This window comes from Elephas maximus, chromosome 6 (assembly GCF_024166365.1).
Source record: "Elephas maximus indicus isolate mEleMax1 chromosome 6, mEleMax1 primary haplotype, whole genome shotgun sequence".
NCBI lineage: Eukaryota > Metazoa > Chordata > Mammalia > Proboscidea > Elephantidae > Elephas > Elephas maximus.
In genome coordinates, this window is record NC_064824.1 from 137,953,447 (window position 1) to 137,967,553 (window position 14,107).

The 14,107-nt window shown below is 48.0% G+C and overlaps 1 protein-coding gene across 7 annotated transcripts in view; it reads left to right on the top strand.

Moving 5' to 3' along the window:
- AGAP1 (ArfGAP with GTPase domain, ankyrin repeat and PH domain 1) overlaps positions 1-14,107 on the top strand; it is a 661,010-nt gene that overhangs the window by 343,829 nt on the left and 303,074 nt on the right. Inside the window, exon 10 of one of the 7 annotated variants that reach the window (XM_049888504.1) lies at positions 11,553-13,665. The exons of the other annotated variants lie outside the window; for them this stretch is intronic. Within the exon in view, the coding sequence (XP_049744461.1) occupies positions 11,553-11,792 (240 nt within the window). The 3' untranslated portion in view covers positions 11,793-13,665. Of the gene's footprint in view, positions 1-11,552; positions 13,666-14,107 lie in introns of those variants that run through there. 7 annotated transcript variants of the gene reach the window in all.

Sequence of the window (14,107 nt, forward strand, 5' to 3'; positions counted from 1 at the left end):
AAACAAGGACCAGTAGGTGTCCAACCTGTGGCTCCATGCCATGCGGTGTGATTCGGCTTTATGTTCATGAATACACTTAACATTCACTGAGGGCTGATTCCTTCTACACAGCTCTGAGCTTCTCTTGTCTCATGTCATTGCTGACAGAATAAATCATTTTAAGCTAATGTCCCTCCCTTCTCGTAGAGCCATCCTGGTATCATTTTCTTTCTTTCTTTTTTTTTTTTCTGGATCCTTCACCCATATACTGTACACACTCTTCCCACCTGTGGTGTAGCCATTGTTAACCTTGGGAAGCCCTGCTTACACACTCATTAATGAGTTAAAGAACTTTGAAAAGTGGATTAGGAAATGTCATATTTGACATATGAAGCCCTCACAACTGGACCCATAAACAACATCATGATAAATGAAGAATAAATCGAAGTTGTCAGTGATTTCATTTTACTTGAATCACCAGTCAACACCCACAGAAGCAGCAATCAGGAAATCCAACAATGTATTGCATTGGGAAAATCTGCTACAAAAGACTTCTTTAAAGTTTTAAAAAGCAAAGATGTCACTTTGATGACTAAGGTGGGTCTGCCCCAAACTATGGTCTTTTCAGTTGCCTCATATACATGTGAAGTTGGATAGCAAAACAAAAGACAGAAGAACTGAGCATTGGAAATGTGGTGTTGACGAGGAATATTGAATATACCGTGGACTGCCAAAGGAGCGAATAAATCAGTCTCAGAAGAAGTACAACCGAAATGTTTCTTAGACGTGAGGGTGGTGAGATACTGACTCGCTCACTTTGGACATGTCATCAGGGAAGACCTATTACTAGAAAAGAATATCCTGCTTGGTAAAGAGTCAGCAAAAAACCGGGGGAACCCTCAGGGAGATAGATTGAGACAATAGACTCAAGCATACCAGCAATCATGAAGTTGGCACAGGACTGGGCAACGTGTCCCTCTATACCTAAGGTCACTGTTAGTTGCAACCAACTTGACAGCAGCTAACAACAATAACCATATGTCTTAGTTATCTGGTGCTGCTGTAACAAATACTACAAGTGGGCAGCTTTAACAGACAGAAATTAATTTTCTCACAGCTTAAGAGGCTAGAAGTCTGAATTCAGGGCACCAATTCTAGGGGAAGGCTCTTTCTCTTTTGGCTCTGGAGGAAGGTCCTTGTCTCTTCAGCTTCTGTTCCTTGGCTCTCTGGTGATCTTTGTATGGTATGGCTTGTATCTTCCCCATCTCTGCTCCGTTTACCTGCTGCTTTTATTCTCAAAAGGGGTTGACTGAAGACACACACTACACTAATACAGCCTCGTTAATGTAACAAAGAAAACCCATTCCCAAATGGGAGTATAGCCATAGGTATAAAAAACAAAGCAACCAAACCCATTGCATTTGTCACTGATGATTTGGTGGGTCGCTTATGCCACTCACCTCTCGCGAGTGTGGTAATTACTAGATCTGCTCCTGGCTCTTTAATGTGTGAATAGAGAAGGGAGTTTATTACGGATGGTTCGCGTGTGTATTGGTTAGTCTTTTGATACAGCTGGCTCTTCTGCAATGCTGTGTATTTTGTGAATTAGAAGATAGTCTTCTGAGAAGGACTTTAAGGCAGCTGCCAAGGATGACCCGTGGCGAGTCCCCCTGCAAATTCCTGTTCCCCTACCAATCGGTTCAGTAAACTTAAAATGTTGTCGTCACGTTTATATAAAATTAAGTAGCTGAATCTTCAAAGGTAAACAGAAATGCTGTTATCCTCTTGTCACTCTGCTTGGATTTTAACCATGGAACCCTTGAAGTCCAGGCGAATCTGCCAAACCACGGTTGACCTCCCTGCCCAGGTTCCCCATGCCCCTCTCTCTGCTCCCAGGGCCTGTCATCACCTCTGCCCTGCTCTTTTCTTTTTTATTTTACTAACATATTTTATTGAGTTTTTGGTAAAAGTTTGCACAGCAAACTAGGTTCCAGTTTAACAATTTCTACATAATTTGTTCAGCGACGTTTGTTACATTTTTCACAGTTGTGTCAACTTTCTCATAATTTCCGTTCTGGTTGTTCCATTTCCAGTAATCTAGCTTCCCTGCCCCTTGCCTTCTCATCTTTGCTTTTGAGTAAATGTTGACCGTTTGGTCTCGTATAGATGAGCTTTAAAAGAAGCACAGGACTCACAGATGATATTGTTTATTTTACAAGCCAGTCTGTTAGCTAAGGGATGACCTCGTGGAATAGTTTTGGTTCAAGGTTAAAAAAGTATCTGAGGACTAGGGGCGGATTATCCGGTAAGCAAGTTCAGCACAGGTTTACAGTAAGCAAGGTACGCCGAGGCTTAATTGCCTTTACTTACTAACCTGTGGTGCACAATTTCACATCAAAGACGTGGTGAAAAACAGGTGAAATTGTGCACTACAGATTAGTAAGCCCGTGCATACCTTGCTTATTAGGTGATCGCTTCCTACTCAGGACGTTAGTTTCTGGGAGTCCTCCAGTCTCGATGGGTCCAGTAAGTCTGTACATCCCTCCTTTTTGTGAGCAGCTAGGGGGAGACCTGAGCTTCAGGCTCTGTCCCCTTTCAGCTTCCGGGCCAGGCTGCTCCACCCGTCTCCTGTTTCTCACCTCTCTTGCTTGCATAGAAAGCCCTTGGTTTTCCATCCAGGCTTATCTTCTGCCGCCCACTTAATGCTCCAGGCAGCTCCAAGCCGGCCGCTCCACGTCTTTATACTGAGGCTTTTGCGGTTACTATGTCCTTCCCTGTGGTCCAACTCGAATGTTCTAAAAATGTGTAGAAACCTGGGAACCTTGTCTCATATATTGCTGTTCCCCACCCGCCCTTAAGCCTCACTCCGTCCTGCCTGGTTTTTTCTTAAGTACCTGTCCACCCTGTCCCCTCCTCCTGGGTCCTGCTCCACGAGTGCAGCCCCTCCAGTCTCTCCCCTGGACTTGAGTTTAGGCCTCTTAACTGCCTTCCAAGCCTTCCATCTGTACCCTCAAATATGTCTGTCTCCCTTCCCACCACCAAGGTGGTCTTTCCCCTGTTGAAATCCAGCTAGGTCTCGCCCTGAGTTTGCACCCTTCGCAGTCTGCCCGTGGCCTCCAGGGTGAAGCCTGAGCTGCTTAGCCAGCCTCATCTTAGCTCTCATCTACCTGGCACATCTGCCTTGCACTGCTCACCTGCACCCTGGCTCAGGACTTCTGCCACTGCAGCAACCTGGCCTTCTTCTGCGCAGCTCTGTTAAGACTAAAGTCACCCTCTTCTTTTCTAGAAACCTTTCCCTAATCTCAAACCTCATTCCATTGTACCTACTGTATTTTATCGAGAATGGATATATAGGTGTCTCCCTATCCACGGGAACCCTGGTGGCACAAGTGTTCGAGAGTTTGGCTGCTAACCAAAAGGTCAGCAGTTCAAATCCACCAGCTGCTGTTTGGAAAACCTATGGGGCAGTTCTACTCTGTCCTATGGGGTGGCTATGGATCGAAATCGACTCGAGTATAATGGGTTTGGTGGTGTGTTTTTTTTTTTTTTTTTTTTTTTTTTGCTCGCTATCCATGAGTTGTGAGTTTTAGCAAGGCATGCTATTGAACAGTTTACTGGACAGTTGGAAACGGGACTCTAGGACTTAGAAGAGAAAGGAGGTCTTGACGTTGACGTAAGCCACTGTACATTCTGACCTTGAGGTTTATGTGCCCCTTGACGCTGTCAGTGGAGCGTAAGAGTTTGTGAGTACATCTCCCCAGAGAGGCCCCACCATCACCACCACCACGAGAGTTTCAGAACTATGGGCTGGTTGACATTTACCAGGTTGAGCTTGTTGGGCAGAGGTAGCATCGGGACCAAAGGAGGGGCCGTACACAGGGAGACAAGGTGTGGGAGTCGGCAACTTTTTTAATATAGACATGGTGACATTCCGTGAGGAAGCAGCAGTCAAGAAATCAAAGGACGCGTTGCATTGGGCAAATATGCTGCAAAAGACCTCTTTAAAGTGTTAAAAAGCAAAGATGTCATTTTGAAGACTAAGGCGCGCCTGACCCAAGCCATGGTGTTTTCAGTCACCTCATTTGCCTGTGAAAGCTGGACGGTGAATAAGGAAGACAGAAGAAGAATTGACACCTTTGAGTTATGGTGTTGGCGAAGAATATTGAAAATACGATGGACTGCCAGAGCCAACAAACCTGTCTTGGAAGAAGTATAGCCAGAATGCTCCTTGGAAATGAGGATGGTGAGACTTTGTCTCATATACTTTTGACATGTTATCAGGAGGGACCAGTCCCTGGAGAAGGACATCATGCTTGGTAGCATAGAGAGTCAGCAAAAAAGAGGAAGACCCTCAAGGAGATGGATTGATACAGTGGCTGCAGCAATGGGCTCCACCAGCAACGATTGTGAGAATGACACAGGACCGGGCAGTGTTTCGTTCTGTTGTACGTGGGGCCACTATGAGTCAGAACCAACTCGATGGCACCTAACAACAACAGCAATGTGAGACTTTAGATTTTGAGACTGTATGCCTGGGAAAATGGTGATTCTTTTGAAAGAATAAGAAACTGAGGAAGAAAAGATGACTGAGTTTAGAAAACAGCATTGTTTCAGAAAGGAAACTGTGACCGAAGACCACTTGGCCGCCTTTTCCGCTAGACTATGTCCATTCTGCTTTTCCAACCATTCCCAAAATATGGAGCCCTCTTTCTGCTCACAGGACGTTTGATTTTGCCCAAAAGGCAAAAAAAAAAAATGCAAAAGCTATGTTGTGGCACAGTGTACATACTCTCTGTGAAATTCGTAAGTAATGCCAACCGCTTCATAAATTATTTAGCTCCAGGTTCGTTCTGTATAGAAAATTACCTCTCTGAAAAGATCTGACAGGGTTAAAATGAATCAAGTTTATAGTAAGACTGTGCTAACCATAGCAATTTAATCTGTGTCATTTTACCCAATAGGAACAATTTTCAGGGTTTTCATCACTCAACATCACTCAACTAGTTAAGCTAGTACCACAAAAGGGACCGTTTTCGTCATCCCAGCTGTGTTTCTAGGTCCTGGGGTGTGTATTTGTCGTGTCAGTGGCTCATCCGCTACACCCGACCTGCAGCCTGGCCCTGCTGCCCTGGAGCTGCACTTACTCTTTCTCTTACTGAGCAGGCAAGATCCCCAGGAAGCTATCTTTTTCCTGGCGTACGTTTTGCATCATCAAAAAGTGGACCCGACCAGGCAACCTTTAAAGTTGCGTCTTGCTCCAGGTTTAAACCAGCTTCCGTCAAGTCAACTCTGACCCATGGTGACCCCATGTGTGTCAGAGCAGAACTGCACTCCATAGGGTTCTCACTGGCTGGTTTATTGAATGTAGATTGCCAGGCCTTTCTTCTGAGGCACCTCTAGGTGGATGCAGACCTCCAACCAAGCATTCAGTTAGCCGCCGAGCACATGAACCCACCCAGGGACTCCTAGGATTATAAGGCCCTGTATTTTCATGGTCCAGTCAGTACAGTGGTCAAAAATGTTAAAAGCTTTGAGGTAAAATAATTTCTAGTCAGCTCTGCAGGAGAATATAGTGTACCAACTTCTGATCGGTAATTGTTTGTAGACACCACCTGCATTTCTCAGTGCTTTGAGAAGTGTGGAAACCCTGGTGGCATAGTGGTTAAGTGCTACGGCTGCAAACCAAGAGGTTGGCAGTTCAAATCCGCCAGGTGCTCCTTGGAAACTCTATGGGGCAGTTCTACTCTGTCCTATAGGGTCGCTATGAGTCGAAATCGACTCGACGGCAGTGGGTTTTGGTTTAGAAGTGTGGGTTCCTGCAGTTACCCTGCCTCTCCTGATCGCCCCAAGAGATCTGTTTCAGGAACCTGCGATCCACCTCTGCCCCCTGGGGGTTCAGAACCCTGTGCTCACCTCTCTCTTGGCTGTTACCTCACTTACCAGCATGTATGTGTCTGTTCACCACCAGCCCACAGCATCTTTAGGTCCAATCCACATCCTCTTATCTCTCCTCCTGCTTTGCCCAGCACCTGGGACAGGGTCCACTCTTGCTAAATGAATAAGGATAAAGTAACATGCAGTAGCAAATTAAAAAACAAACAATCCCAGTCGCCATTGAATAAACTCCAACTCATGGCGACCACATGTGTGTCAGGGTAGACCTGTGCTCCACAGGGTTTCCAGTGGCTGGTTTATTGCCAGGCTTTTCGTCCGAGGCACCTCTGGGTGGACTTGAACCACCAACCTTTCGGTTAGCAACCGAGAGTATTAATTGCTTGCACCACTCGGGATCACCAGAGGCAAATAGCTTTTTCCTATTACCAGGAGCTGTTAAGCTTCCTACACGGCATCCGAACGGGATTAAGGAAAATAATTATTTCCCCAACGGAAGATTTGCATTTAGCAAAAAGGGGAAATAACTCACAGTGAAAATGGTAATTCAGTGATGGTGAGGCCTGTGAAGTTTTGCGCCATGGTGATGACATCAGGACTTCTGAGAACGATAAGAAGTTCTGTTGTGTGGTAGGTTTTACACTGGTTTTCAAAGTGTTTTGTACGTGTTCCCTTAACTCACTAGATAGAACGCGAACTTCCTTCCCTTCACGTCCTCATCTTCGTGCGTACTGGAGCGTGTACTCACAGGGCACACAGACAAAGTTTCCCTGACCCTCTCTACAAACACAGCAAGTGCAGACACGTAGACGAAACTTGATAGTTGATTTCTTTCCCCTTTTTCCACACCGTAGGTATTTGGCGAGTTTATTTCCTTTGGGCTCCCTCGTGCTTTTCCAGCCAGGGGAGGCTCTGGGGAACTGTCTCCCTGAGCCTCCCTTCTCCTTGGCCCTCAGCGCTTGGCATCTGCAGTACCCTTGGGCTGAATTCCTGGGTCAGGGCGTGTCCTGGCTGGGGACCCTGGCAGTGCGGTTCCTCAAAGCAGAAATGACTTTGTTCTGTGGCGCTATGTTAAATTGGCTGGTTAATTCTGGTGTTATTTACCCCGTAATTCATTAGTTTCACCTCACCATTGGCAGCCGACAGGCTGTAATTTCACGCCTTGCAATAAAAGATGTCTCATAATCTGCTTCATTTAGCAGCAAGAGAATTTAATGAAATTAACTGCAGTCCTAATTATGCCAGTGAATACTAAAGACGCCATCACGTTTCCCAAGGAAAGGACAAGGTCCACCTCATGGAGGATTTGAAATGTGGCTCCCTGGGAAAAGCTGCAGTTGTCTTCCTGGTATTTGTAGGACTGTCATTATCAGGGTTTTTCTGAATGTCTCTCTAAGTGTTAATTGTTGCAAATCACCTTTACAAGTGGGGCCTGTGCTCAGGTGGCACTCAGGACTTAAGCACGCACACGCTGAGCCTCCTGGTCCCTATCGCCTCCCATGGAGTGGAGGTACAGTACGCACGGCTTAGGGTGGCGTAACATCGCCATCGGGGGCAGGGTTTTCAGGACCTGACTGGGAAAGCTTTCCTCAGGAAATGAAGACACTTATCTCCCTTCTGGCTCGACGCTCACTCCTGTGTGAAGTGGCTCCTCAGTCCTCCCATGAGGGGCCAGCCCAATGGGGGCAAAGCAGCCAACTGCAGATTGTCACCACTCAGACCTAAAGGGCCCAGTCTCACCGGGCCCCTCTCCTTGTCTGTACCGTGTCCCACAGTCCTAGGCCAAGCCCACCCCTCCCCGGGTGAGGCCCTTGTCTGTCTCCAAGACTCCTCTGCCCAGGAGCAAAGGGCCCTTCCCTGCTGCCCTTTCACACCCCCTCCAGCCACCACATGGATGAGAGCAAGGAGGTGTACTCTCTGCATGTGACACGCCCTCCTTGCCTGGCAGTGGTGGCCTTTGCTTGCCTGCCAAGTACCCCATCTTGTCCTTGTCTTGCTTGCCTGTGTCTGGCATCTCATCCCAGTCCTGCTCAACTGTCTCTTCCCTGTGTCCAGCATCTCGTCCTGGTCTGGCTCCCCTGTGTCCTGCATCTCATCCTGGCCTTGCTCACCTGTGTCCAGCAGACCACTCCTTGAGGTGCTGTTCTCTCCACCTCTTGGTGCAAACCTTGCCTGCTCCCTTTCTCACTTCTTCTCTGTCTCCTCCGCTGACTCTGTCTAGTCAGTGGAGGACGACGAAGGGAAAGGACTGGACAAGTGTAGGTGTTCCGAGAAGGCCTCTGGGGGTTTTCCCAGCGCAGTCCCCTTCAGTCAGCGTGGTTGAGAGTCATGGAACCAGGGCTATGGTGGTCCACAGAACCTCTTCACGGTGCCGGATAACAATGACAAGAAGCAAAACATGGATTAATAGCATGACAATTAAACAAGGAGAAAACCCATTGCTGCCCATGAGCTAAGAAAGAAGAGAGGTATGTTCTGACTCTGTATGGAGAAATGACCTGAATACACCCGTGAAAAATGGCCTGTGTTTTCCTCCGATGGAATAGAAATACCAGTATCTATAAGTTATGAACTGTCTTCCTACTCTTGCTTTACAGATGAGTGGCGTTTCTCCAGTTCTAAACATAACCAGCTCCCAGGGGCCAGAGCAGGAACCTGGTTTCCTTGCCCCAACCCCTTCCCCAGCCTGCACCTGTGCGTCCCGGGCTCCGTGCAAAACGCTGGCCGACTGACTCACCACACCCCCTATACGCATCTGCGCACAGTGGTGATGACACGGTCCTCGGGAGCATTAATTCTGGAGGCCATGTTTGAAAGATTACGGCGTGGTTTGAAAACCTATGGCATGATATTTCTTTTTATTTCCTTGATTGCTGCTAGTGGATTGTCCCTGGGGTGGGCAAACAGTTTGCAGTCGACTACTAGCCTAAAGATTGACAGTTCAAACCTACCCAGCAGTGCCATGAAAGAAAGGCCTGGCCATCTGCTGCCATAAAGATTGTAGCCAAGAAAATCCTATAAAGCAGTTGTACTCTGTAACACATGGGGTCGCTGTGAGTCGGACCTGGGTTACTAGTGAGTCTGGCTCCGTGAAGAAACGATTGAGAATAGTTTTCCTCCGGAATAGCTGGTCTGTGTTCTCACCAAAGAAGCTGCTGTTGATGATTACCCCCAGTCTCCACGCAGCCTCTGCGAGATGGGGTCCGTCACATCAGGGACGTTTTAGGCTTGGAGGAACGATGGTTGCGCTTTTCAGTCTGTTTTGCGGAGTCAGGGAGTTCCAGGCCCTTGTTGCCCATCCCATCATGTCGCAGTCAACCCTGTTGGTGAGTGGGTTTCTGGGCACAGATCTACTTGGGGGCCTTGACCCGCAGGGGGCAGAGGGATGAAAGACTTGCCCAGAGATACTTAGCAAGCTAATCCCAGCACGGGGACCTGAGCCCAGGGTCTTCCCCCACATGAAGCGTCTGTATACGCTCATACATGTCCTTACCCCCTACAGGGAGGCTCCCAGGCAGGGGTCCACCAGACTGGCATTCAGAGGTGTCGCCCATGTCCAGGCCACCCAAAGAGACAGATGCTGGCCAGAAAGGGGCCACAGACTGGTTTCTGGGCACAGTTCTGCCTTCTCCCAGCTGGTGGGCCTTGGCCATCAGCTGTCCTCACCAGACCTCTGAACTGGTGGCCTGGCTAAAGACCTAGGAGCCAGTGGCGCAGGGCACCTTACTCTAGGTTGTTACCAAATATGTGTGCCAAATATCCAGCCAGGGTTCCTTCTGCCGCTGTTCAGGGCGGGCGGGAAAAGTGGCCATCTGACATCTGGCCATTTGGGCTTGCAGGACACAGAGTCATGGACGCATTAGGGAAGGCCAGTTGTGGGAACAGCCACTTCTAGAAGCTTAGCCCAGCTCCCAGGCCCCAGTCCACCCACTTCCCTTGCACTTTATTTTTCCCATTTATCCATCTTGGGAAGGAGTCTTGGTGGCACAGTGGTTAAGTGGTCAGCTGCTAACCAAAAGGTCAGCGGTTCAAACCCACCAGCAGCTCTGCAGAAGAAGGACCTGGAGATCTGCTTCTATAAAGTTTCCTCAAAAGTCATGGCTGTACAGTCGATTCCAACTCACAGGCACCCTGTAGGACAGAGTAGAACTGCCCCAGAGGGTTTCTGAGACTATAATCTCTGCAGGAGCAGACAGCCACGCCTTTCTCCCGTGGAGCGGCTGGTGGGTTGCAACTGCTGACATTTTGGTGAGCAGCCAAATGCTTACCCACTGCTCTACCAGGGCTCCTTCCATAAAGGTTACAGCATAGGAAATCCTATGGGGCAGTTCTACTCTGTCATTCAGGGTCACCATGAGTTGAAATCAATGCAACACCACAGAACAACGACAGTATTGCTTCTCGGGGTGCAGTGCGGAGCAGGCTGGGGTGTGAGGTTGTTTGGAGGGGCTGGTATCAGCAACTTTTGAGGCCAGGTGTGTGGCGGCAGGTGCCTTCATACCAGCATCCCTCCAGCCCCTCCAGCCTGGGTCCTTCCCTGCTGGGTCCAGGATGCCGGGGCAGTTTGCTGCGGGCTCCAGGCGAGCTGCTCAGAACCTGGAATGTTCTCCCCAGTGCCATGGTGACGCGTACCAGAAATAGTAAACAAGAGGGCCACGCTATCAGAAAGAAGAGGGGACGGGGCTGCGTCTCTTGATTGCTCATCATAAAAATAATTGCACCGATATTAAATTGGGGGGTGCTGGTGACCTCCCGTCAGGGAAGGAGATCAAGCTGAGAGTTTGACGCACAACCAGATATCCCATTTGCGCGGCACCAGAGGAAATCTTGGCGACGAGCAAGCCGTAAGGAAACCTGAAGTATTTCTCTCACAGACCCTCCCAGCTTATTAAAAGAACTTATAGACATGAAAATACATTAAAGTGGGCAAAGCGGAGAGGGTGGAAGAGATTAACAGCCTTCGCTGAATGGAGCCTATTGATGGAGCAGGGCCTGGGAGGTTCTGTGGAGTCGGAAACGCGGTGTTAGGCGTGCAGAGCAGGTCAGGCCCAGCCAGAATTTAGGGAAAAAAAAAAAAATTTTTTTTTTTTTTTTAATTTAGGAGGGGAACTGAAATCTCTATTTAAAAATCACGTCCACCCGGATGAATTCCCGTCTTCCCTTCTCCAGCTAGAGAAGAGGACAAAGCAGTTCTGCTGCCAGTTACCCAATTTTAGCACCTAAATTAAAAGAAGCACTTAAAATGCAGAAGAACTGCGCGGAGGAGCTGGAGCGGGTGCCTACAGAATGTCTATTGTCTAGTGTCTGGGTTTTGCTTTTTAATAGCAGAGCCCAGCATGGGAGCTGGGCCCTCCCAGCGCGCGGCAGAGGGGGCTTGGGCTGAAAACAGGGAGCGGGGGGGAGAGACCCCAAACAAGCCATGTTTTGCCACACGGCTGACAGGTATGGGTGCCTTTGGAGCTCTTCTGAGGAAATCAGGTGGAAGAAAGGATAAATGGCAGCCTGCGTGCTGTGTGCCTCTGTGTGTGAGGGAAACTTAGCAGCCAGTCAAGTTTTATCTCTTAATGAATAGAGACTGCTGAAGTAAGGGTTAGGTAATTGAGTTTATAATTAATTAGCCATAACCCTCATCAGATAAAGCAGTTGTGAGGCAGTTTTTTTAATCTCCTCTTTCTCCCCAGGGCCTGTCCTTCTTTGTCCTTGCGCTGACAGCCAGCACTTATCTCCGCCGTGCGGCCTGTGCCAGCTGCCCTCCCCAGCCAGGCCGCGGGTGGTCAGCCCCTCATTGTGCAAGAGGCCCCCGGGCCGGCTGTCCCAGCCATGATGAATTAGCGGGGGAGTTACACAGAGGTGAGCCGCGATGGACTGATCGGGCTGCCACCGTTTGTCCTGACTTCAGCTCATCCTTGATGGGCCTTTGACATGCCGCCACAAAGAGGTTAAGAGAGGTAGAGGTGGGAAAACAGAGCGGTCCTCAGAAAGTTAGGCCCCTCACAAAAGGCCCATCATTTCTATAGCAGAGCAATTCCTTCCAACAAAAGGAGGGAATCAATGAGCGTTTACAGCCCATCTCTGAGGGACCAGTTGAAAAAAAGAAGCAATCCCACATCTTGGAGCCTCCCGTGTTTGAGGTGCGAGTGATGGCGAAAATGCCAGCGTTCACGTAAAGACGTGTGCGGGACAGAATGGAAAAGACGGTGTCAGGCTGGCTTGGGAGGTTTGAAGTCGTCTGATTTGGGCGGGTTAAGCTGAGCGTTTTTTTTAACAAACACAGCTGTCATGGTCTTACTCTTTATGATCCTGAATTAGAAAAATTGTGGACCCGTGATGTCAACTTCGTTGTGATTTGAGGTGCTTCTTTCTAATGAACCTCAAGGCAAGTACAGATAAATCTCCCAACCCAAGGGGCGAAGCCAACAGGAGGATACAAGTCGTTGTTTTATCTGCAGTTACGACCTAGTTCAGGGAGACTGAACAACAATTTGGCTTTTATTTCTTTTCTTTTTTTTTCCATTTTTTTTTATTGTGCTTTAAGTGAAAGTTTATAATTCAAGTAAGTTTCTCATATAAAAACGTATACACACATTTTTATGTGACCCTAGTTGCTCTCCTACGATGTGACAGCACACTCCTCCTCTCCAGCCTGTATTTCTTGTGTCCATTCAATCAGCTCCTGTCCCCCTCTGCTTTCTCATCTCACCTCCAGACAGGAGCTGCCCACTTAGTCTCATGTGTCTACTTGAGCCAAGAAGCTTACTCCTCACCAGTATCATTTTAAGTCTTAGAGTCCAATCTAATCTTGCCTGAGGAGAGGGTTTTAGCTTTGGGCTAACAGAGAGTCCAAGGGGCCATGACCTCTGGGGTCCCTCCAGTCTCATTCAGGCCATTAAGTCTGGTCTTTTTACTAGGATTTGAGGCCTCTGTCCCACTTTTCTCCTGCTCCACCAGGGATTCTCTGTTGTGTTCCGTGTCAGGGCAGTCACTAGTGGTAGCCAGGCACCATCTTGCTCTTCCAGTCTCAGGCTGATGCAGTCTCTGGTTTATGTGGCCCTTTCTGCTTTTCTGTCTTAACTGTTGTTGTTGTTAGGTGCTGTTGAGTCGGTTCCAACTCATAGCAACCCTATGCACAACGGAAGGATATACCGCCCGGTCCTGCGCCAACCTCACAATTGTTATGCTTGAGCCCATTGTTGCAGCCACTGTGTCAATCCATCTTGTTGAGAGTCTTCTTTCTTAACTAGGGTATTCCTTCTCAAGAACCTTTGGTAATTATTTGGGAACTCAAAAGCCAGCATATTTTATCAGACACTATGACTGAATAATGATTTTGAACGTTAATTAAAATTTAATCAGACTAATATATTATTCAACCCCATTTAGGGTGCAGAGTATGATAAGTGCGTTTACAAGTGCTGGAATTTACAGAACAAACTAGTTCATTTTTGTGGGGAGGAAGAGGACGAACCCACAGACCGATATATTATGATGGAGAGAAGGGGGCTCACTGGTTTGTTTGGGGTTTTGGCTAGGAAATAACTGCAGACTGTCCTCAGAATTAATTTGGGAGATACTGTGATTTGCAAAGTTCCCAGCAAATGCCGACTCTCTTCAGAGCACCCAGTATAGACATTCTTGTGTTATTAGGCTAGACGCTATAACTGAGCAGGACCTGATGGCGCAAGTTTTCAACGAAGCAGATACAGTAGCTACCTTAGTTACTCTAACTGGCGACATACAGGGACTACGTTAGTTACTCTAACTGGGGACATACAGTGACTACGTTAGTTACTCTAACTGGCGACATACAGGGACTACGTTAGTTACTCTAACTGGGGACGTACAGTGACTACGTTAGTTACTCTAACTGGCGACATACAGTGACTACATTAGTTACTCTAACTGGGGAGATACAGTGACTACGCTAGTTACTCTAACTGGGGACGTACAGTGACTACGTTAGTTACTCTAATTGGGGAGACACAGTGACTACGCTAGTTACTCTAACTGGGGACATACAGTGACTACGTTAGCTACTCTACCTGGGGAGACACAGTGACTACGTTAGCTACTCTACCTGGGGAGACACAGTGACTACGTTAGTTACTCTAACTGGGGACATACAGTGACTACGTTAGTTACTCTAACTGGCGACATACAGGGACTACGTTAGTTACTCTAACTGGGGACGTACAGTGACTACGTTAGTTACTCTAACTGGCGACATACAGTGACTACA